We start from the raw sequence: 24,813 nt of genomic DNA on the forward strand, positions 1-24,813 counted from the left end.
GATGCATTTTTATTAAGAAAAGCCAGTTGCTGAACAATAGATACAGTATGACACTATTTATGTAAAAACAAACCCCCCAAACAATACATGTGTGTATCTATTAGATATGCAAGTGGGTGCATGGAGAAAGCTCTGGAAGGGTGCAAACACTTAGCAATGGAGGCACGTGGGATTTTGGGTACGCATAGAGAGACATTACATCCTTCTATTCTTTACACTTCTGCGTTGTTTCCATTTTTTACAGGAAGTATATTTTCATGATTATTTCTGTAGTTTAAAATGTCTTTTGAAAAATGTAGGTCTTTGTGAGTAGAAAAGAGACAGGGACCCAGGCCGTCCAGGGTGTTCCTGTCGGTTTCATCATCTCTTTGTGAACGTCTGTCAGGCTGCAGCCCCCAGCGCCGCACCCCCCCCCCCCCCCCCAGCCCCAGGGTGTAGACCAGCCAGTGACGCCCGTCTGGAAAGGATCAGGTCTGGGTTAGGACCTTCTATTTTAGAGGCTCAGTATGGTCTGAATTAATTGCTAGGGAAAGTTGCGCCAGTGCACAGAGCTGAATTTACATCTGAAGGTTGCGCTTCTTGCAATGGAATTCACCGGGGAGCAGTCTTCCCTATTTCAGCCGGGAGCTGTGCTAGTTTCCCAGGGCTGGAACTAGCCAAAACAAAAGACCACAGACTCGGTACTTATTACGTATATTTTTATTTTATTTATTATTGTTGTTGCCTCCCAGTTCTGGAGGCTAGAAGTCTGAGATCGAGGTGCTGGCAGGGTTGGTTTCTCCTGAGGCCTCTCCTTGGCTTGGCGGTGCCGTCTCCTCCCTGTGTCTTCACGTGGTCTCCCCCGTACCCATCTGTGTCCAGACCTCCTCTTCTTATAAAGGACACCGGTCGTATTAGGTCAGAGCCCACCTCAATGGCCTCATTTTAACTTAGTCACCTCTTTAAAGACCTGGCTCCAAATGCAGTCACATCCTGAGCTTGGGGGTTAGGCTTCAACATATGAGTCTGGGGACACAATTCAGCCCCTGACAGAGCGTCAGAAACATTGTTTTGGGCTGTGCACAAATGTCCCGAATTCTGGGTGGCCTGCTCAGCTGTCCTTGGTGCCTCTGGCGGGTGACCCCTGCGGGGCGCATGTCAGGTGAAGGCCTCTGGAGCTAGTAAAAGCAGCATGATTGCATCTGTGGCTCGCCAACCACACTGAGCAATGAAAATCCCCAAGGGGACCAGGCTCCGACACGATTTCCTGACAGATAAGGTGGGGCGGGAGCATGCGTAATTTGCCCACAGTAACCCGACAGCCTCCAGGCCAGGCTGCCAGAAAACACCTGATGGATGCTTTTTCTCTTTAGCTCATGCCAGTGGGGCTCTGCCAGGAGGAAGCCAGGGGCAAGACCCTCGCCAGGGGCCTGGCGGGCACAGCATGGAGCGCTCGAACAAGATGGAGTTCTTCCTGAAGCTGGGCTACCGCCGGGAGGACGTGGTCAAGGTGCTGGGCAAGCTGGGTGAGGATGCCCTGGTCAACGATGCACTGCAGGAGCTGATCCAGACTGGCAGCCGCCCAGGGGCCCAAGAGGCCAGCGCCGCGCCCCTTCTCGTCCCCAGGGGTTCCTGCGGACCCCCAGACTCCGCCCAGTTTGGGCTAGGGGCTGAGGTGGAAGAGGAGTGCGGAGGCCCAGCCAGTTCCTTGCGACCCATAGTGATCGACGGCAGCAACGTGGCAATGAGGTAGCTTTCTTCATCCTGTAGCAGTGGGATGGGAGGAGAACTGTTCCTCTTCTCGGTGGTTTGGTCCAAAGAACTTTGGGGCCAATGATTGGGGCTTTGAATCCCTGTTTCATCACTTAGTAGGCTCTGTGGCCTTAAGTAAGCCACTTAACCTCTCTGAGCCTCCCTTTTTCCAACTGTAATAAAGGTAGTTGTAAGAATTGGAATGGCACAAAATGCCCAGGACGGTGCTGGACACAGAGTAAGGGTTCCACAAGAGGTAGCTATTATCACAGTAACTCAGAGAGAGGCCCTCTCTGCGGAAGGCAGTGGATAATTGGGGAGGAGCCTAGGGTTGGGCCTTGGCAGATGTGGCTTCTTGTCTGGAGGCCGTCCCTGACCAGCTGCGTGACTCTGGAAAAGCCGTGGTATCTCAGTTTCCTCTTCCGTGACACAGCCAAGAGATACAGCTCTTCTACTTCCCTCGAGGTTATGAGAATCAGATGGGAAAGTGTACTTGAACTTGAATGCGCTGGAAGCCCTCTGCTGGGGTTGGTGGGGTTCCCGAGCCAGGTTTGAGAAGTGGGCCTGTGGCGCCCAAGCTGCAGACACAGTTGTAAATGTTTGTGTATTGACATCTTCGTGTGTTTCGGTGACGAGAGCATCGTGCCCCACCTTGTCATCCTTCCTGGCCTGACCGAGTTCAGCTGTGAGAGAATCTCTGCAGCCTCACCCACATGCCCCGCTGGGCGAGGAGAGGGCCTTGCCCAACCAAGGGCATTAATCTCCTACCTGGCTCCATTGCAGCCGAGCAAAGGGCAGCCCACAGGGAGTCGGTCTGTCCCTCACAGCTGTCAGTAGATGTGCTTCCCTTTTCGAAAGCTGAGCCGTGGGTGGCAATGGAGAGAAGCAGTGTTAGCAGCAGTCCTGAATGTGTCAACAGGGTGTCTTTTGGCTGACAGGCCGAGTGGTTTTCCCTGGGCATTTGGCTCACTTTGGATTGGGCACTGAGGGACGGAAGTTTCGGAGTGTTCAACCCAAGATGGCCCAGCCTTGGAGGCTGTTCCTACCTGTCCTGCTTGGTGTGTCCTGAGAGTGTTTGTTCAAGTGTCAGCCAGCTGGGTCTCCCTGGGCTTGATCATGTCAACCTTCCTACTCCCTGGGGCTTAGAGCTGGTCCTCAGGTCTCTACAACATTCTCGCATGTGCTCCAGTGTAGGCACCAGACAGGCCAGCCTATGAAATCCCACTTAATTCAAGATCTCTGGGGGAGTGAAACGGATTTTAAAGAATCCAGTAGGTCCTGAGGGTCCTGGAGAGAAGGTTTAATGGGTGTGAGAGGGAGCCTGTCCTCTATCTGACCTGGACGAGGCACTTCTTCTGGGCGTCAATGGAAAGAGGGCTTTGAATGTAGGATGATGTCGCTTAAATCGAAGACCTTTCCAGCCCTAAGATTATCCGAGGTCTGGGATTCCAGCAAAAGAGCAGATTGGCTGTAGGGTATAAAGACTACTTCAGGTGCTACAGGAAAGTGTAGGCATTCTCTCTTTGGGGACCAGATGCTTTTAAGGAATTGTGATACGATGGTGATGGAGGGTTTTCTTCTGGTGAAAGTCTCTGTTGTTACTTGGAATTCAAACTTAAACCACATCCTCTATTTGCACATGATGTGTTCTGGGTAAATCCATTTAGTCCCCCCTGCCTCCCCCAGCCTCCCACAACTGTAATTAGTTTAATCCCTTCATGCTCAATTTGTATGGGTTACAAATGGAAACCATCACTCAGGCTTATTATGAAGAATGTGCTGGAACATAAATGCTTTCGCACACTTGCTGCCTAAAAATCAGCTCAGTTAACCAGAACACGTGTATCCATGTGTATTCTCAGTGTGGGTGAGCATACATGTATGCATACAAATGTCTACACACACACAAACATCACCACTGCCCCCATCCCCTGGATTCCCCTCGTTAGCAAAAAGAGATGAATGACACAACCACAGCTTGATTGTGGGACTAAATTTGTTCAAGGGCAAGTCTGCAAGGGAGACGGGGTCTGAGGTTCAGCTCCATCCTCTGCTCCTTTGACAGTCATGCCTACTGTGTCCTCCAACCAGTGTTCCAACAGGACCCGTGACCCTCAGGCTCTGCTGGATCCTCCGTTGTGAAGGATGGATCTAAGTGTGGGGCTCACCCTTTAGAGAGGATGGATGGATGAAACCTAATGTGGTATCTAGTTATTATCTGTTGACATCAAAACTCAATTAACCTCAGAAACATGGTTTTAGAAACTCTCCTACGCTGAGGTTTTGTAGTATCGCAGACATTGCTGTTCTCTGTTTTGAAGATGATACTGCTTCACGTGCTGTCTCGTCCTGGCAGGGGCAGAGGGGAGCTTGAAAGACAGATTGGGACACATGTCCTTTCTGCCCTGAGCAGGTGACAAGTGTCTTCTGTTGACAGCAGCATCGTCTAGGGTGCCCGTTGCCAACTGTGGCTCTGTCTCCTGGAGCCTGGGGCAGCGTCTGTCTTTGCTCACGGAGAACGACAGCCTGACTTTTCAGCAAATCTTTTCTCGTTGTCTTTGGGAAGCTGTGTTTCGGTGGACCTTTAAAGACCAGAATCTGTATTAGTTTCCTATTGCGGCAGTAACAAATGCCCACAAACACGATGGCTTAGCACAAATGTTATTGTCTCGTGATCCTGGCGATCAGAGTCCAGCATGGTCTTCCTGGGCTAAATCAAGGTGTTGGCAGAGCTGTGTTCCCTTCTGGATGCTCTAGGGGATGATAAGATAGATTCTAGGAGTCACCTGAATTCCTTGGCTCATGGCCCCTTCCGTCTTCAAAGCCTGCAATGGCCTGAAATGATATACAAAATGTGGAATGTGTAGACATATACGTATTTCTCTGGGGAGAAGATTCATAGCTTTCAATAGGTACTTGAAGGGTCTGTGATCTCCCAAATGTTGAGAACCACTGATGCAGAACGAGAAATTCTGTATGGGTAATGTCATGCTCTGTGGGAGGCACTAAGACACGTGTCCTCTGTTAGCTTAGAGAATGTTAGATCTGGCCGTAGTCCTTGCATCTGACCCTCTTTGTTGAGAGAGGAAGAAGCACAGGAAGGGGCTAGGTGGGCTTGGCCAAGGTCGACACTGGCTCCATCAGACCTTGGCCTCCAGCCCTGTGTTCCCACTGTGCCACCCAGTGTAGAAGTTTCCATGGGCTTCTCTCCCCAGAGCTTCAGAATGTGTAGCCCAGTGCTGTTTGTCGTGGGTGAACCCAGTAGGCCTGGAGTGACTGCTGCTCTCTGGAGCTCACAGCATGGGTCCCTGGCCAAGTGCTTTCTCAAAGAAGTAGGAGGGTACTCGTTGGGAGCACACACGAGTGGGCCTGGGTCATGAGACACATCTGTCCTCAAGACATTTGAATAGAACCACACCACCAAATTAAAAAAAGCCTTCTGTCTCCTCATTGTGACCTCAAAAGGAGTCCACTGGCTCTTACAAGGAAGACTGATGGCTTCGTTTATCAATTCATAACTGATGGATGCTTCACTGAGAACACTAAGTTGCAATGTGGGGAAATGCATGCTATAGGGACCTGGGGAGCCAGACCTTGGACTTGCCCCGTAGTTTTGCTGAATCTCTTGTTGTATTTCACATAGGAAACCAGGGAGGTCAGGGACAGGAGATGGAATGTGGGGCTTAAAGTCTGAAGTCCTGAGTGCTGACCTTTAGCTGGAGCTGCCCAACAGCGCTCTCTGCGATGATGGAAGGTTCCATCCCTGTGCTGTCCATTGCAGTGGCCACTTGCCATGTGGACCTACCGAGCACTTGAAATGTGGCTGGTGCTCCCGAGGAGTTGAATTTTAAATTGTATTTCTCTTGAATTAATTTGAATTTAAGTGTCAATAGCCACATGTGGTGAGAGTCTGCGTGCTGGTCTGTACAGCTCTACCTTTGCAGCTTACCAGCTGTGTGACCTCGGCGTGAGTCACCTGACTTTTTTGAGCCCCTGTTTATACAATTAAGAGGTTGGACTAAATAACAATGGTCTTAAATGGCTTTCCAAGTCTAACATGCTAGGATTCAAGGTGGTCATTTTATGCATGCATGAAAGAAATAAATGCATTTACTTCTGAAGGGATTTCTCTTCTTCTGCAGATGTTCAGAGAGAGTAACTTGCCCAAGGTCACAGAGCAGTAAGTGCAAGGCTCTGGATTCAGTGCCCTTTTCAAAGCCCTGCATTACCTCCAGCACCACGTACCTCTGAATTTCCCCCCAACCAGCCTTGAAAAGGGTCTCAAGGGGAGACCTGATGCCACATCCTGGGGCCAAAGCCTGCCTGTGCTGACCAGAGCCCTTCCCAAGCAGGATGAGCCCCGAACTTGGACTTGCCTGCTGCAGACAGGATGCGCTGGGCCCGCTCCCTCACCAGGGCCCTGGGTACTCTTTGCAGGACTGGTGCCCAGGATGTGCTCCTGCTGCTGCCAACTCTCAGGGCGTCACAGGTGCATGGAATGGTGGCTCTGATTGACTAGTGGCACAGAGATGATTTCCAAGCACGGTCCCCACACCTTCAAGGTGCATGCATGTGTGTGTGTGTGTGTGTGTACGTGAGAGAGGGAGATGTGAGCTGAATACACTTGGCCTTAAGAAAAAATGTCCAGGAGGTTTTAAACAGAAGGTGGCTCTCACTGAAGGTCGGTTAAAACCTGCATCCTGGTGTCTGGGAAGAACACTGACTCTCATGTGCCAGCTGTGGGCAGCGACCCCTTGCCGGGGGCAGGCGGACTCACCGGCGCCCCCCGTGGTGTGCTTTCTGTAGGCAAATATAGGAAAGGCGTGATTGGAAGGACTTCAGCTTGGGGAAAACCACCTGATAATTTCACATCCTCTTACTGCTCCAAACAAGGGTTTCATTTGAATGTGTCCTCATTTTGGGGTACAGGGGTTTTTGTTTGGGTGATTGTTGTTTACTTTTTAAAGTCTTAGGCACTTCAGCAGAATCTGGCTTATTCTGGGGGAACGGATCTTCAGTGGTGAGGGAGCTCAGGCTTACACTGGGAGTTTTCATCCGGCCCCTCTCAGGGGGTTATGGGCAGGAGGTGACCTCCTGGGATGGGATCAGACCTGCTTCTGAGCCTCTGAACTCCCTGTGACCAATGTTGGCCTTGGGCTCCTGCCCAAGTCAGTACCCATTTCTCCTTTGTAAGATGAGGGTGCCCAGGGCAGCCCCTGCTCACCCTCTCTCTTCCCCCAACTTGAGCTGGGGAGAGATCTCTTGGTGAGAAGGGCTATAAACTCCACTTTTGGAGCATTTGCAACTTAACCCTAAATAAGAAACAGTTGAAACAGTGGTGTCCCTTTATGTCTCAAACCCTGAAGGGGCTGCTTTGTGAGCCGCTAACTTCTGCAGAGACTTCTTGGGCAATAGTGGGGCTCCAATGAGATGGTTTAGTTACCGTAACTGCGGCGGCCCCATGTAGGCAAAATTTGCCTCGGGCACCCACCCACTTCCCCTTACCACCCTCTCTTTATTCAAAACCTCCCACTCCTGTTTCCTTTTCCCAGGGCTCGGTTCTCAGCTTGCTGCTTGATAAACTGGTTCTCAGGGACCGTTAATAAGGTCCCTGCCCAAGCTCGAGCTTTTAACGGCAGGTAACATGCTCCAAAGGAGCTGCCGTCTGGATCCAAGAGGCGGAGACTGGAGAGGAGCAGGAATAAATGGAACAAATGGAGATGAGGAGGGAGAGTTTGCAGCCCAAGAGATCGGGCTCTGCCGTCTGCTGCTGGATCAGCAAGCTGGGCACATTTCTTGGCGTTAGTTTCCTCAAGGGTAAAATGGGACAGAGGTCACTTCCTCAAGGGCTTGTTGTAATGATGAAATGGGGTACATGTACAAAGTGGCCTGGTACCCAGGATTCCAAAAATACGAAAAATGAGCTCCAAGAAGGGTGAGGTCTGCTCGCTGCCTGCTCTCTGAGTACCCAGCACAGAGCTTCACTGAAGCAGCATTCGTAACTTGAGGTCGGGAGATGGAGGGATGTGTGAGGGAAGGGATACATTTGCTTATGTATTTCCCTCCATGTGCCAGAGAGTAGGCTCCCAGGGTGCCCGTGGATGCTTTCTTCCTGGACTGGGAGCTCTGCTGGCCCCCAGAGACAGATCACCATGTGGTGAGGACTACCCCTGCCTGAGGCATCAATCCTGCCATCGCCTGGGGCTTTCTGGGGTCAGAAATGGCAGCCATGATGGGATTTTGAGGTTAGTAAAAAGATAGGACAAGGATTGAAAAAATAGACAATCTTCACATCTCAGAAGAGACTAGAAGGCTCATGAGAAGAGGCCGGGGTTGGATGTGTGGGAATCCAGTCCGGCAAAACAGTAGACCTGAATGAAAATCTTCCATTCTGGAGAGACCACCTTAGCAGTTCTGGGGGTCCGTCCCTGACCGCCCTGTGCCTGGAGTCCAAGCTGGAAGGGAGAGCATTTCTTAGGAAGAGAGGGAGGTATTGATTGTACCGAGGTGCTATGAGTGGTTGTGAGCTTGCTCTATCGTCTCGTCGTCTTAGTGGCACTTATCTCCCTTGGGAGATTCTTGGCCGAGTGTCCGCCACCTTGGAGTCTTGTGTCAGATAAGCCTTGGGGTCTGTTTTGTGTTGCATGAAGCTGATGGAGGCACCATTCCTCAGCTCTTCTTTTCCTGAATACCTGAATTTCCGACCCCCTCCCCTCCACACGCCCCTGGCCAGGGCTACTGCAGGCTGTGGCTCTCACCAGAGTCGTCAGAAGTCATCACCCTGCTCACCTTTGCCCCCTCGCAGGAATTGAGTTCAATTTCCCTCATCACTGAACGTGCTTCCTCTAGCCACACACCCATCAAAGGTCTTTGGGATGGAAAGTTGGCTTTTGAACAGCTAAAAACAGATGTGCAGTCACAGAAAAGAGAGGACTCAAGAAACAATTTTTAAAAGAATTGTGGTATATATATTTATTGAGAACCCCCTTAGGATAGACTTTGCTGCAGCCAAGAGATGCATGTGTTGGGGCGAGGGGTGGAGGTGGGGGTGTCATCCATTTTTCACATTACTGCTTCAACGTGCACAGAAAATAGACCTTATTTTCTAGGATAGATGTAGTCTCTTCCCTACTTTTTAAGGTAGTGGGGAGGGGCAGACCTCAATTTGCCAGTTTGTGGTATCTCAGTGTCTTCTTTCTTCTGGACGACTCCGGGTTCACGTTTCCTCTCCCTTCCCCTGCTCCTCTCCCAAATGGCATCTGGAGGCTTTGAGACCTGCTCTTGGCTGGGAGAGGGGTTCTAGGACCCTCCCTGGGCTCTGCTGCAGAGTGGCTGGGCTGGCCTGGCTTCTGGAATGGTGAACATAGAGGAGTCATTGGTCTCACTTGGCCTTTGAGAAGCCATGCTGGCCTAAAGTTCTGTCCTCCTCATGCGGATGTATTTGTTCATCCCGCGGCCTCAGACAAGCCTCCAGAACTGGGCACGCAAGGGAGCCAGGGCTCTTGCTGTTACCACGCCAGGTTCATTTTTGCTCGCCCCCAGGAAAGCCAAACACCGAGACGACAAGATTGCAGCAGAGAGAGGGTTTACTCACAAGCTAGCCATGCGAGGAAGTGAGAGCATGAGCCTCAAATTTGCTTCCCCAAAAATAGGGACTCAGGGGTATTTATGGGATGGGGGCAAGGTGGTCTGAACTGTGGAGAGAGGTGACTGGAGGTGAGGAGAGGTGAGGGAATTGATGATCTGTACTGCGTTGTCAGACTCCATGCCTCTTCAGAGGACCCGTGTTCACAAAGTGGCGGTGTGAGCATGATCTGAGGGTGCAGTTTTTAGCCTCTTGATGTCAAAAGGTTGCTTATTGGACATCTGTGTGGGCCGGGTTAATGAGCTGGTGGTCTCAACAGGCCTGAAGTGGACAAGGGGTTCTAATTCCTGAAAAACTGCTCACACACCCATTACCGTGGTGACCCAGGCTCCAGGGAGATGTTATCTGTAGGAGCCCAGTGAGAGTCAGAGAACATACTGCCTAAGGAGCACCGTTAACAACGGGCGAGTTAAACAGCTAAAAGCTATAATCAGTAATTGCGAAAAGGAAAAAACCTTTAGTTCCTAGCTACTTAATCATCATTGGCTAACTCTCTGCCGGTTTCATTGCTTCGGGTCACCTGTCTTGTGAGGCAGCCCTGCGGCCTGTGGGATGCTCCGCCCTCTGAAACCAGGATTTCTCTGAGAAGCTTGCAACCCACCCAGGCTGTGTGACGAGGACTCAGCCTCCTCTTCATGCCCATCTTGATGTTCTGCGTCTCCCCTCCCCTTACGGTGGAGCAGGGGTGGCACGCGGGCGACGTGGGGGTGGTGGTGGTAAGGACCCTGGGAATGACCTCCTCATTCTCCCTCCAGCTCCTTTTTTTTTCTGACTTCCACTGGGGAGGAAGGGGCTGGCTTTCCACTTCCTCTTCCTTTTACCACAGACAGCCCCATTGACATTCTCCCCTTCCTGTTTGCATGTGCCTCGCAGGCTCGGCCTCAAGGGCTGGAGGGATATTTTCTCTAAACTGGAAGACACTCCAGATCTGGGTGGCAAGGCCTGGTTCCTGATGGTTACGGAGGCTAAAGGAATTCAGAGTTCTCTTGTAGCCCCACAAAGCCTGGCTTCCAATACTACTCATCAGTGTTTCCCAAAACTCCCTTTTTCTCTTTGTTGACCCGGACCTGTCCTGATCCCCCCTGAGAAAACAGCAGGCGAGGCCACGTACAAAGCACGGTAACGACGATTGGAAGTGTTCTCCCCGGCCACAGGTGGGCCAGTGCTGTAGGCCGGGCTTCCCCAGAGAGGGGGAGTGCCATGGTGATCCCTGGGAGGAATGCCCTGGCCCTCCCACCTCACCTCATACAACTCGCCCCTTTGCTCACTCCACATGCTCCACTCGCACTGTTCTCTGTTTGGTCCCTCCGCACGCCAAGTCTTTCCTGCATCAGGGTCTTTCCAGCCAACTCTTCCCTTTGCTTGGAAAGTTCCTCCTCCAGCTGCTCTCGAGACCACTTTCTTCCCAGTCACTCATTTATTCAACACGTTGTTATTGAGCCCTTGCCTATTAGCAGACACCATGCTAGGTGCTGGGAATTCCGTGGGGAGCAAAAGAAACTTATGATTCAGAGAGAGGGAGACCTGATTCATCCCACAGCGGGTGTAAACATTCAACAGCGATAAGTGCCAGAAAAGAGTAGTCTGGTGTTGTGAGGACTCCGGACAGGGAGATCTGATGGGGTCTACGGGTCAGGGGCTGCTTTCCTGAGGATGTGGAGATGAAGCTGAGATTTGAAGGAGGAGGAGGAGCAGACTCAGCTGAGAGGAGAGGAAATAGCTGGTGCAAAGGCCCTGTGGTGGATGTGGAAGAAGGTGCATGGACAGGGTAAAGGACTGAGGGAAGTTCAGGTGCCTGGGTGGAAGCCGTGAGTGGAAAGATCTAATCTTGAGGCCAGGCTGCGTCCCATTGGTGGCTAAGTCCAGTTGATTTTGCCTTCTCAATATCTCAAACCTGACCACTTGTCTCCCTCTCCAGCAAAACACCACCAACCTCCACTGACTAAGCCTGAGGGATGTTTCCAGGCTTCACGGGTCCCTCAGAGCAGCGTACATGGCTGCTTCTGTGGCTTCCACGATGTAGCAGTCTTCCGGTTTACTTCCTTTTTTCCTGATAGATCCTTTCTGTCTCTTTTGTAAGATTGTGCTCATCCACTCGTAACCAGCTACTGAGTTCCAGAGTTTCCCAGGTCCCTCCTTGGGCCTCCTGCCATCTCCCAGGCAATCAGGCAGTGCTTTCCACACGGTGGGTTTACCCAGCTGACCCACACATTTCCTCACAGACCTCTTTTCTGAACCCTGGCTGTTTACTGAACATTTCTGCGTAGAGGTCACAAAGGCTCCCCAACTCAGTGACTGTCTGCCACCAAACTCGTCTCTTTCCCTCTAAACCCTGTCCTGCTCCAGAATCCCCTGACTCAACGAAGAGCCCACCTTCCAGTTACAGAAGCCGGAGGTCGGGAAGCATCCTCAAAGCTTTCTCTTCTATCACCTCTGCATCCAGTCCTCACCATGTGCTGGAGATTTTACCTTCTAAATCTCTCTCAAGTTCAACCAACCTTCTCCCTTGTGCACCACCACCAGCTCCGGCCAGGCCACGGTCAGTTTCCGTCTCGACTACGACAGCTCCTTAACTGGTACCCCATGCCCACTCTTGCTCCCTCCCAATTTATTGTCCTCTGTGCTACCAGATTGAGCTTTTTGAAACCCACGTTGGATCACATCACATCACATCTACCCTCGATCTGAAAATCCGTCTATGGCTTCTCATTCCTCTTACAAGAAAGGAAGAATCTTCAAGAAGGCACTCAAGGCCCTGCCTGGTCCTGAGCCTCCTCTCACACCACACTCTCCTTCCTGTCTCTATGGTTGTCTTTTGTGGAATTTGTGGGGCACGTGGGCCTCCTTTCTTGGACTTGGGAAGCCCAATAACATTTCCCACCCTCTCTTAGAGAGTATTCAGCAGGTAGCTACTTGCCTTCATGTTATGCTGATCCTTATTAACTTGCCTGATTCCCTTTGGTTATGAGACTGTGAGCCAGGATATCCCCAGGGGAAATCACTCTTTGGGCCCCCTTTCTGTGTCTCTACAGATTTGTTTGTTTTCCCTTTGTAGCCATGGAAATAAAGAAGCCTTCTCTTGCCGGGGAATCCAGCTGGCTGTGGACTGGTTCAGGGACAGAGGACACACCTACATCAAAGTTTTTGTCCCCTCCTGGAGGAAAGACCCACCAAGGTCTGATACGCCTATTAGAGGTATGCTGGAGCAGATGCACACTCAAGAGGTACTGGGCACCTGTCCTCGGTCGCACCCCCCCGAGTACAATCAGTTATCTCCTCAGCTATTTGTGTGATGGTGTCTGTCTTCCTCGCTGCAATGTAAGCTCCACGGGGCCCTACGACTATGAATGTTCACTGCCACAGCCCTAGCACCGAGCATGACATCTGGCATGCAGTTGGTGCTCAATAAATAGTTGTTGACTAGATAAATGAGCAAATTACTTCATCCAGTCTCTTATTAAAAAAAGGAAAACGTGGGGCTGGTCCAGTGGTGCAGTGGTTAAGTTTGTGTGTTCCACTTCGGTGGCCTGGGATTTGCTGGCTTGGGGTTCGCCAGTTCAGATCCCGGGCGTGGACATACGCACTAGTTGTCAAGCCATGCTGTGGTAGGCGTCCCACATGTAAAGTAGAGGAGGATGGGCACGGATGTTAGCTCAGGGCCAGTCTTCCTCAGCCAAAAAGAGGAGGACTGGTGGCAGATGTTAGCTCAGGGCTGATCTTCCTCAAGGAAAAAAAACAAAGGAAAAGGAAACTGAGACCCAGGGAATTCTTTTACTTTATTTATTTATGTGTACTGAAGTATAGTTGTCATACAATATTATGTTAGTTTCAGGTGTACAACATAATGATTCGACGTTCATGTTAGTTATGAAATGATCACCGTGGTAAATCTCATAACCATCAATGACCATACAAAGTTATTACAGTATTATTGACTATAATCCCTGTGCTGTATATTACATGCCCATGGCTTATTTATTTTATAACTGGAGGTTTGTACCTTTTAGTCCCCTCACCTATTTCACCCAACCCCCCAGCAACCACCAGTTTGTTCTCTGTATCTATGAGTCTGTTTCTGTTTTGTTTTATTTGTTCATTTGTTTTGTTTTTTAGATTCCACATATAAGTGAAATCATATGGTATTTGTCTTTCTCTGTCTGACTTATTTCATTTAGCGTAATACCCTCTAGGTCCATCCATGTAGTCACGAATGGCAAGATTTCATTCTTTTCTATGGCTGAGTAGTATTCCGTCATTTGTATATACCACTTCTTTTTTATCCACTCATCCATCATTGGGCACTTACATTGTTTCCATATCTTGGCTATTGTAAATAATGCTGCAATGAACATAGGGGTGCATATATCTTTTCAAATCAGTGTTTTTGTTTTCTTTGGGTAAATACCCAGAAGTGGAATTGCTGGATCATATGATAGTTCTTTCTTTAGTTTCTTGTGGAACCTCCATAGTGTTTTCCACAGTGGCTGCACCAATTTACGTTCCCACCAACAGCGCACAAGGGTTCCCTTTTCTCCACGTCCTTGTCAACACTTGTTATGTCTTATCTTTTTGATGATAGCCATTCTGATGGGTGTGAGGTGATATCTCTTTGTGGTTTTGATTTGCATTTCCCTGATGATTAGTGATGTTGAGCATCTTTTCGTGTGCCTATTGGCCATCTGTATGTCTTTGGAAAAATGTCTATTCAGGTCTTCTGCCTATTTTTTAATAGCATTGTTTGTCTTTTTGAGGGATTTTTAAATTTTTAATTCCTGTATCAGCTAAGACTATTTTAAGCTACAAATAATGGAACATCGTGGTTTAAATAAAGAGGATTTTTCAGTTGTTGTTTTTCGTTTTTGCCTTTCTTGTAACAAGAAGTCAGATGCTAAGTCATGGCTGGCATTGTTTCAGCCAAGTCAGTGGTGGTAGGGCTGACCTCTTGGTGATTCTGGGAGATTTCTTTGACTTTTTCTTCCAGCCTTTTTAATCAAAAGTTTTGTTTTTAATTCTATCAGTGGTTACCATTTGCTGCTGCTTCTCTCTCTTTCTGTCTCTTTATTTTGGAAAAAAAAAATGCTATTTTCATCTTATGGATCAGTATCTTCTTGACTATTTCTATATGAATATAGATTTTTTAAAAAAGTTCTCTCAAGTTCCATGAATCATATTTATTTTTCCGAGGGTCAATTCTCTTTTTTAATCTCTCTCCCTCTCTTTTTGTGCTGTTAGATATTACTCTCAAAAGTCTGGTGACCCTTTGGTTGTCAGTTTTTATTTGTGAATAAAGAACTAGATTGGTTAAGTATATGTCTGTGCAATTGCCATGGGGTTTTGCTCCTAGTACGGGGCTCTTTCCCTGACTGGCAGGGCTGACCATTGGTGTTGACCACAAATGTCGCTTCAGCATACCCTGCATGGAGGGGCGGGCAGCTGGGCACCGCTGCCCACCACATATTCCAGTGCCACAAGGATGACGGTTTTATTCTACGAGGTCAAAGGCCACATGGAAACCTCCTCCTTCCGAGTTCTATCTTCGTTCTCCACATGGGGCAGGAGTAGGAAGAGAGCGGGTGTAGCTGCCCCACGAGCAGCCCTCCCATTAGTCATCCCGCCTTCTGCCAACTTTCCCTCCCTCTCCCCGTGCCTGAATTCCTCGAGGACTTTTCAGGGAAAACGCTGCCACCTCCACTTCAGCCTTGTTCACACATCCTGGACGGTGGCTCCCTCCACACCGTAGGATCAATATGATCCTACCTGTTTCCTGTCTTCCTAAAATTTGTCAGAATCCCGAGTTTGCTGCTATCCCCAAGCCCATTTTAAATGTGATTATGGATCCCCTCCCCATTTTGTACTTCTTTACTGTCATTTCAATGGGATTATGGGAAGGACGGGGGATAGATCTTTGTGTTCAGTTATCCATTCTGAATTGGTTTCCCCAAATAATTCTTTATGGCCTGAACATGGGGAATGGTGGCTTTCAACAGTTGTGTCATGTTTAAATACAGTATGCGTAAAGAGTGGGGACGTCATTATAGGGCAGGGAAGGAATTTTTAAACAAGCCACAGCAAGTACAAATTGATGGGGGAAAGATTCATAAATTTGACTACATTACAATAAAAGCTTCTGTTTGTTAATGGACATGGCAAAGGCAAAAAAATGCAAAGATGAGCCTCAACCTGGGAGAGACTATACATTCCATATTCCTGGTGAAGATTACAGTCCAGAATCTCTAGAGAACCTCCCCAAATTAATAAGACAAAGGGAATGGACCCAGAGAAAGATGAGCTGAGGCATGAATAGGCCTTTCACAGAAGAGAAAGCATAAATGGCCAACAAACATGAAAAGGTGCTCAATCTCATTAGTAACCAGAGAAATGCAAAATAAAACCACTGTAAAAGGCCAGCTGACACCCACCAGATTGACCCAAATTCAAAACCTGAAAATGTCCAATTTATAATGCTGTGCTGCCTAGTAACCACTTAGGAAAACAATTCAGCGTTATCTTATAAAGTGCCTTTCCCCATAACTCAGCAATTGCATTCCTGGAGCTAGGCCCTAGAGAAACCCTTGTGCTTCTGCACCTGGAGACTTACATGCAGAACCACCAGCACTGAGCATCTGGACGTGCCCACCCTCACCAACACAACGTTAAAGAAAGAGAGCAAGTTGCACAAGAATGTGTTCAGTGTGATTCCATTTGTGTAAAGTCTAGAGGTTCATAAGCACATTGAAAATAGTTCTTTTGGGAGATACATACATATGCATTTTAAAAATACAAGCAAGGGAATTATAAATAGAAAATTCTAACAATTGGGTTAACTTAAGGGGAGTGGAGAGAGATGCGAACTGGGAGGGGCAATGGGGACTTCAAAAGTGTAGGCCGTGTTCTATTTCTCAAAGGGAGGGCTGCATACATGGCATTTAAAAAAATGATTCTTAATGCACGTCATCTGTACAGATGAATACGTGTGTGTGTGCACACGCATATAGGTTATACACGTGCACAGAGGCGTGCATATTATCTATACGCATGCACACATGTATCTATACGTATCATATACAGGTGAACACGTACAGGTGTATACGTATCTATACATGTGCACACATATGTGTATGCACATGTATATATGCACATATATACACCTGTATGCGTATATATAGCGGTACATGTGTATGTGTACCTGTATTATCTATACACATGTATATATGTGTGCACATGAGTATATGTGTGCATATTACACGTGTATACGTACATACGGCTATGTATATGCACCCATTAAAACAATGATTCTTTGTACCATCTATGCATTTTGCACTTTTTAAAAGTCTGGAAGCCATGTCATTTAAGAAGGGACTTAGACTGGAGGGAGGGAACAAGGTGTGAAGAATATGCTAATTGTGGCATGTAACCATCAAAGGGACCAGAGCCCTGGCTTCACTCTTCCTTCTAAAGTGACTCTCCCTGGTTGGGTTCCATTCTCCGGCCTTCTGTCATGACCCAGGCAGGACAGAAACCAAGAGCCCCCTTGCCCTGGGGCTGGGGCAAACGTCTCTGAAGACCTCCCTGCCCCTCACCTGATGGGCGGGGCGGAGGCGGGGAGGTGGGAGTTGGTCCAGAGAAGATCCCTGAGCTGCCAAATGTGCTCCGTGATCTTAGGATGCTTCTTAGGGGCGGGGAGTCCCTCTGAGACAGCCGCTACATGCCGTCCCCCCTTGCCTCCCACTGTGGCCCCCAGAGCAGCACGTGCTGGAGGAGCTGGAGAGGCAGGCGGTGCTTGTGTACACCCCGTCCCGCAAGGTGAACGGCAAGCGGGTGGTCTGCTATGATGACCGCTACATCGTGAAGGTGGCCTATGAGCAGGATGGCATCATTGTCTCCAACGACAACTACCGGGACCTGCAGAGCGAGAACCCCGAGTGGAAGTGGTTCATCGAGCAGAGGCTGCTCATGTTTTCCTTCGTCAACGACCGGTACGTGGTGGCCGAGGGAGGCCCGGCCCGGAGCGTGGGGGGACAGGCAGAAAGCCACCTAACTAGCCTAGGCCACGAGTGCTAGTGGTCATGGCCATGCCATGCCAGAAGCAAAGGACACCCAGCCCTGGAGACAGCTGGCCTGAGGTCACCCTGTCCGCTCCCCCAGGCTGCCCAGTCTCTCTCTGTCCCTCTGAGTCTCCTCTCTTTCGTGACCACCTTTCCCCAACAGGGCTGTTTTGTCCCAACTGTCCTTTCTGTCCCCATGACCTTTCTGTTGCCATGCCCACATCTGGCTGACCCGGCACAGAGTTGCCCAACAGGTGGGGCAAGCACAGGCTTGCGGCACCCTGAACTGTGTTTTTCTTTTTAAAGAATTTAATACGTCAAATAAGAGCACTGAAACAGTCGTCATGGGGAAAATCTGAACATTGTTGCACTTCCTTTCACTTTTTTTTTTTTAGGTTTTGAATTACATATAGGAGTGGGCAACATCATCTTCTCTTTGAGGCTGTAAAGATCTTGGAACTGACAATGTCTCAATCCTTTTGGTTGCAGTTTCTAGGAGAATCTGGTTGGTTCATCTGTCTCCTAGGGTGGTCCCCCTGGATCAGGTCCACCCTGGACCAACCACTACAGCTGAAGGAGGGCGATGTCAGGGTCGCAAGGCACAAACCAGTTAGCCGGTGCTGGGCCAGGGCCCCTAGACGGGGCTAAGGTGGGGAGGAAGCGATGGCTGGTCCATGCCAATGTGCTCAGGCCTGCTGAGGGCAAGGGCTGGGAGCCTGGCAAGGTGGGCGTGGCTCTGAGACCAGCAGAGTGAGGCACAGCAAGCTGGGCATCCCTCCCATTTCAACTTCTGTTCCAGGCAAGGACAGCTCGGTCCTCATTCTGGGATCTCTGACTGGCTTTTAGGAATGTGGTTTGAGACAAGCTCCTCAACTCTGTGAGGGCACGGACTGTATGTGTCCTATCCGCTGTGGCCCCCGCGTGCCTGGCACATCACAGGGGCTCAAAAACTAGTTGTAGATGAGGGAGGGAGGGAGTGAATGGCTGCGGCCCTGGGAAAGGGGGGCATGGGGAGGGGAGGTGACATGTGGGCTGGCTCAGGCCACTTGCACATGGCAGACCAGCTCCTGACCCTGAAGCCCGGGAGGCAGTATGGTGTGGTGGAAAGAGCTGGGGTTTTGAAGGCAGCAGATGAGGTTTCAGACTGAGGCCCTGCCACTTACAGACTGTGTGTGGTGGGGTAATCACTCAACTTCTCTGAGCTGAATGTTCTTCCCCTTGAATTGACCGTACCTGGGTTAATCATACTTACCTCTGAGATGGCTGTAAGGACAAGAGAGAATTGTACCCTGTTCTCCTCAGGCCAGGCCAGGAGGTGGTGTCAGGAGGTACTATTGTCCCCACTTCCATGTGGCCAAAGCCCCAGGCCAGCGGCTCCCCTGCAGTAGCCCCCAGGGACATTTCCACCTACACAAGGCCAGCGGCTCCCTCTTTCTGGCTCAGGCCTGGAGGAATCTGGCAAGTCTGGTGACTGTTGGTTCCAGAAAATCCTCATGGAGGTCTGATGGATCATGGCTGCCTCTGGCCTGGCGATAGCCTTGGGCCGGGGCCAAGGCCTTTTGACGCACTGGCCTTTGCTAAGGGCCAGCCAGAAGGTCCCCTGGCTGCCCGAAGGCAGAGCCTGCCTGTCCGCCCATGGGCGAGATTGCCTCCCCGGTGCCCCGGGCATGTCCGTGGGGCCCTCCTGGCCCAGCTCGTAGTGGAGGCCGGGGAGAGAGTGGGAAGCGAGGCCTCTGGGAACTTCTAACAGCCGCTGTGGGCGGCTCCCCAGATTCTTGGCCAGGGCCCAGCTCTGAGGAACCGGCTGTGTCGCTGGGATCTGAGCCACGGAGGCTACCCAGGCCCGGGATCACCCAGCTGTGGGCTGGCCTGGTGGACTTGGTCTGCAGGCTGGGACCTTGGCATGACCCTGGACTCTTGGGGGGAGAGCAACACATACAAATAGGCCTCCCATTTGCAATCCACAACCCCTCCAGCGGAACCTTTGTAAGACCTGGAAGTGCCGCCTGGGAACCAAAGTATTCACATAAAAACGTGGAGTGTGCCCAACAAGGGGTGTTTCCTTCGGAGGAATGTGGTTTTCTCGTTTGGGCCATGGGCACCCTGAGGATGCGTTCCCCTCTGTGTTAGACTTAACGCCAGGGAGAAGGGAAGGGGTGGGGGCAGGATAGGGTCAGAGAACACGGCCGGGGTCAGGCAGCCTGGAAGCTGAGACCAAGCCCACCCAGAGCCCCCGGGTCTGCGGAGGAGGGACGAGTGTGCACAGAGCCTCGGTATCCGCTGCTTCTCTGACTCTCCGAGTGGCGTTTCAAACCCTGTTAATATTGATCCCCCACCTGTACGTGCCCAGAGCTGTGGGGCGACACAGGAGAAATGGCATCTGAGCCTCCGGGGAGCCCATGGAGATCTCTAACCTCCTGTCGAGGAGGATGGGAATGCAGCTCAGGTTCCCTTTCAGCCTGGGACCCGGGTGAGTCCTAGGGCGGTTATGCATGAAAATCACCTGGAAAGTTGTTAAAATGTAGATTCCTGAACAATTTGAGATTCCGATTAAGCAGGTCTGGGGTGACGCCCGGAGCCTGCGTTTTTTTCAGGAGTTGCTAGGTGACCCGGGCACTGCTGGCCTGAGCCTCAGGAGGAGAAAGGCTTGAAGAGGCCCAGGCAGCGCTCCTGGATCCGGGCTCGCAGCTGTGTGGTCAGCGCCAAGGAAGGGCTGTGCTGCTTTAAAACGCTCTGACCGCCCCTGGGTGGGAGAAAGAGCCCTGGACGGCAGCCCTGGACGGCAGCCCTGGACGGGAGCCCAGGCCGAGCCTACGCCCGGTGCTGCTGTCCCTTGCTGGGCGGCCCCGTCCTGCCCCCACACAGGTGCCAGCGGCAAGTCCCCGTGGGTCTTGCAGTCACCACCCACTCCCTCTGCCCCGCCCCCCTGTGCTGTTTTGCAGATTCATGCCTCCTGACGACCCCCTGGGCCGCCGGGGACCCACCCTGAGCAACTTCCTGAGCAGGAAGCCGAAGCCCCCGGAGCCGTCCTGGCAGCACTGCCCCTACGGTGGGTAGCAGCACCTGGTGCCATGTGGGCCTGCTCGGGGCCTTGTGTCAGGGCAGCTCGGGGCCGTCAGAAGGGCTGCCCGGGCAGTCAGCAGCCTGGGTGCCAGCCCGGGTGCTGCCCTTAACCAGCTGTGTGACTCTGGGGAGGTAACAACCTCTCTGGACCACCGTTTCCCGACAGAGTCACTGTAAGGATGAGCTGATGTCCTGGACGCCTGCTGCGGGGGAACGTTTGTGAGGGCTGGATGCAGGGGTCACACACAGGGCAGAGTCTGCGTCCTGCCCCGCCATCCCCCACCCTGTGCCCTGATGGACTCTGGTCAGTGTTATCCATGGAGAGTTAAGGATCCTGTCCCAGAGGCCTCCAGGACGCCAGCCTTCTAGCCAGCTCTGTCACTGACTTGCTTTGGCAAGTTATTCAGTGTCCTCAGGTCTGTTTTGAGTCTAAAGAAGTTCAATAAAGCCTTAGGTGACATTCAAAGTCACGTCCAGCGTGGCTCAGCCTGCTCCCCTTCACTCTCAGAAGTGCCCGAGTTTGGATGACTATTTGCTCACCTCTGTTAGAACCGTCTGTAAGGAGAGGGCCATAGTTAGCACAGGGATGTGGACAATGGGTGGAAACTGAGGCCGCACTGGAGGCGCAGTCCTGTGCCAGGAGCATCCACTCCCCACCTCCAAGGTTGGTCCTGTCCACAGGGCCCCTGGGGAAGTGGAGGCTGAAGGTCATTGGATCCAGAGATTTGGTCCCAGTTCCTGGTGAAAGGGAGTTCGTGCCTGACATCCACCCGCCGACACTGGGCTTACTGTGCCCAGCGCCCCACACCATGGGGTCGGGGGTGTGCCCCCTCACCCATCCCACCTGCGCCCTAGGGCAGTTCTCCTCACCTCGACCCACCCCTATCCTGATAAGTCTGCAGCGGGCCTGGAGGCCTTCCTGGAGGAATCTCCACGGAGAGAGGCCGCGCGGGGGGCGGGCACTGCCTCTCTGCGCCCCAGGTCTCAGTCGCGCCCTCTCTCCGCCCTCCCCTTTCCAGGCAAGAAGTGCACCTACGGCATCAAGTGCAAGTACTACCACCCGGAGAGGCCGCCCCACGCGCAGCTCGCGGTGGCCGACGAGCTGCGCGCGCAGACGCGGGCCTGGCGGGGCGCGGGTGCTGACGAGGAGCGGCCGCGGGGCGCGCGGGCGGTGGTCCGGGCGGAGCAGGGGGCTCCCCGGGGCGCCCCCGCCGCAGCCTGGCCCGGCCCCCGGGAGCCTGGCACGCGCAGCCTGCCCGGGGCGCGGCGGGCAGCGGACGTGGCGGCCCTGGAGGGCGGCTTCTCGCGGCTCGCCTTCCGCGACGACACCGGGCCCCGCGGGCCGCCCCCTCCGGGCCCCGGCTGCGCCCTCGCGCCCGGGCCGCGCGGTCCAGACTGGGTGGCGCCCGGAGCCTCGCGGTCCCCGCCGGCCCTGCCCGGCCTCCTGACCCCCCCGAGTGCGTCCGGCCCGCAGGTCGCGCTGCGGGGTGGGGTCGGCCCCGGGGACCCGCAGGGCGACCTGCTCCCCCAGCGCCGGCAGCCCGCCGACCCGTGGGCCCTTCCCCAGGGGGCCGGCCGCTTCCCGGGCCGCTCGGCCTGGGCGGAGTCCCGCTGGGGCGACAACGCCTTCGTGGGACCCTCGGGGTCCGCGCCCCGCGCCGCGGCCGGCGACATGGACGCTCGCGCCCGGACGCGCACCGCGCTCTGCAGCATCTTCCCGCCCCAGGAGGTGGATCGCGTCATGGCCCTGTTCCCCGCGCTCTCCGACGTCACCAAGCTTATCCTCCTCATCCAGAGATTGCAGAGGTCCGGTGCTCCCGTGGGAATCCCCTCAGGGGCTAGTCCAAGCCACCGCAAGTGATGTCTCAATCTTGCAGCTTGGCCGGGCAGGCCCGTGGTTGCCAGCCTGCACCTGGATCGGCCCACCCCGTGGGGCCCCCTGTTTTTGAAAGATGGTCATGGAAGCCAGCTTCCTGACCCTCAACCGTGCCCACGGTGGCACATGGTGACCCCCCACGGATGATGCAGGGCCACCTGCTGAAGTTCCACGTCCTGCAGAATAAGGACCGCTTCCGGGAAGGGAGTGATTTCTCATGCCTGGAAGACTACAGTCTCACTACAGGCTCTAGGAGTTTGTCTGGAACAGTCCACTTGGGATCCACAAGTGGGGCACAAGATCACTTTAGTGGGCACACCCGAAATAGAGTGGAATAGGAAATCTCCGAGCACGCTCCAGATAATCAGGCTAAGAACGAAACTCTTATTTGTTAGCCACACATGGGCCTATGAACCCTTGGTGACCGTGTGAACTTCATGTGGGTCACCGGCACAAGTTTGAGAAATCCTGGTAAACGGCCTTCAATTTCACTGCATCGAATCACGTTTCAAATATGTGGTCACTTGGCCGCTGGAAGGTTTGGCATCTGGAGGTTTCCACACGAGCTCTTTCTAACCTCACGAGGGGAGCCTGGAGCTCTAGACTCCACGCGGAGGCTTCACTTGTCACTCTGAGATTGTGTGGCTGTGCTGGTCTGTGGAGGTGTGGCAGGGGCATGTTGTCCTAAGGGCCTGCCTCCGGGGCCTTCACTCCCTTGACAAGCACATCCACAAATGTCACACCACACACACACACACACACACACACACACATCACCTGACTCAGGGCTAAGTGTCCCGTTTTTGTCAGCCGTCTGTTGTGTCAGTTTCCAGCACAGGCCCCCTACTGGCTGAGCCCTCTAAGCCACAGTCACGCTGAGCCGAGGCCCAGCGAGTCAGGACTTCCGCTCAGAAAGCTCCAGGTGGGTCAGTGGAGAGCTGGACGAGCCTCCGTCGTGGAGGTTCATGGCCACCTTCCACCACTCTGATTCTTCTGGCCAGCCACTGCTTTGAGTTTGGGGGAGAACGGACCCATCTATTTGCAACGGACAAGAAATGAGACAATGCTGCCAGAACACGGACCCCGTGTCCTCAGGGGGCCCTGGCATCACCTGTGGCTGCATCCGCCCCTTCACTTGGGGTCACGGGTCCCGCTCTGCAGGTGTGGGCTCATTCGTTCATGAGGGGCTTCGGGGAGAGTGCGAGGCACCTCGCAGTGGAAAACCAGCCCTCAAGCCCCGCAGCTCCCTGGGGACTGGCAAGCTCAGTGGGGAACTTCTCGGGTGTTACTCGGCTGCGGGCGATGTCGGCACAGCCCAGGGTGCGCCCAGAGAGCCTGCTCCAGTCCCTCTAGTTCCTGGTCAGTGCTGCATGGGAGATGCAGGCGCACTGCGATCCTGTTCATCTTTTTAAACCGGATTCTCAGCATGGCTTCAGCCACATCCGTCCTTCACCTCTTTTTTCCAAAGAGGACACTGTACCCACAATTGTACCTATCATTGGGACCTCAGTCCTGAGGGGGGTCCGCTCTTTCTGGATAAATCGAATTTCCCTCATGGTGGTTTTTTTTTGTCTTTTTGCACGACAAGCTTTATGTTAGAGCTGCTTTTGTCTCCAGAATCTGTCTCCCAACGTGGCACCATCGCGTTGCTGATTTACGGTTGGAAACGTTTAAACTGCTTCCTTTGAGGACGAGTTGGAGTTTTAGTAAGCTGTAAAGCTATCTTATTTGGTTCACTGTGATTAAGACAAGAACAAAAACAAGTGAAGAAACAGCACATTTCAGTGTAATCCCCTTTGGAGTTTTTTCCAAAGTCTTGGTATGTCTTTGTGACACAAAACATGGATGGGATGGGCGAATGAGATGTTCCTAGTTGCATAGCTGTTACCGTGCTCCAAAAATAAATCCTTTTTACCCACACCTGGACGGTCCATTGTCACATTGTGTATCAGATTCTCCTGTGTGGGCTTTTCCCCTTAGGCTGGTTTTTCACGTTAAATATTGTGGGTGTGTAGACTGAGGTTGAGGGTGTGAAGGCTGCTTCAGTCAGGGTTATTCCACCCATGGAGGTGATGTGGGGGCTGGAGTCTACCTTTTCAGGAGAAGCTTCGAGGCCCAAGGCAAAGAGGCCTTTGCTGGGTGTTCAGCAGGCTGTTCCCAAGGACACAGGCTGCTTGCCTGTTTGCTAGAGTTTTAAAAATCCTCATTACAGAGCCACGAAGCAGTCCCATGAAAGCCACTCTGCTTGTGCAGCAGCATCCTCATGCTCAGAGCGGAGGAGCCCGGTGCTGCACCATGTTTATGTGGGTGCAGCTTTTCCAGAGGCCTCTGGAAGGTTAGGTATGAGGCAGAATCTTGGGATGTCAGTGGTCGAGGGGCAGAAGCAAGAGAAGCCACTCCTGTCGCATTATTCCAGCTAAAATGAAGCTCAGCTTTCAGGATTTTACACAGAA

General features: G+C 52.3%; 1 protein-coding gene across 8 annotated transcripts in view; it reads left to right on the top strand.

The window, feature by feature from the left end:
* ZC3H12D (zinc finger CCCH-type containing 12D) overlaps positions 1 to 24,280 on the top strand; it is a 31,309-nt gene extending 7,029 nt beyond the window's left edge. For 3 of the 8 annotated variants that reach the window (XM_008516674.2, XM_070603251.1, XM_070603250.1), the window contains exons 2-6: positions 1,353 to 1,728; positions 12,432 to 12,571; positions 17,118 to 17,352; positions 20,364 to 20,470; positions 21,504 to 24,280. In XM_008516674.2, coding sequence (XP_008514896.2) covers positions 1,424 to 1,728; positions 12,432 to 12,571; positions 17,118 to 17,352; positions 20,364 to 20,470; positions 21,504 to 22,345 — 1,629 coding nt within the window. In that variant the 5' untranslated portion in view covers positions 1,353 to 1,423 and the 3' untranslated portion in view covers positions 22,346 to 24,280. The remainder of the gene's footprint in view (positions 1 to 1,352; positions 1,729 to 12,431; positions 12,572 to 17,117; positions 17,353 to 20,363; positions 20,471 to 21,503) is intronic. The other 5 variants (XM_070603252.1, XM_070603254.1, XM_070603253.1 and 2 more) reach the window with 2 other exon arrangements.
* The last annotated feature ends 533 nt before the right edge of the window (positions 24,281 to 24,813 follow it).

This window comes from Equus przewalskii, chromosome 32 (assembly GCF_037783145.1).
Source record: "Equus przewalskii isolate Varuska chromosome 32, EquPr2, whole genome shotgun sequence".
NCBI lineage: Eukaryota > Metazoa > Chordata > Mammalia > Perissodactyla > Equidae > Equus > Equus przewalskii.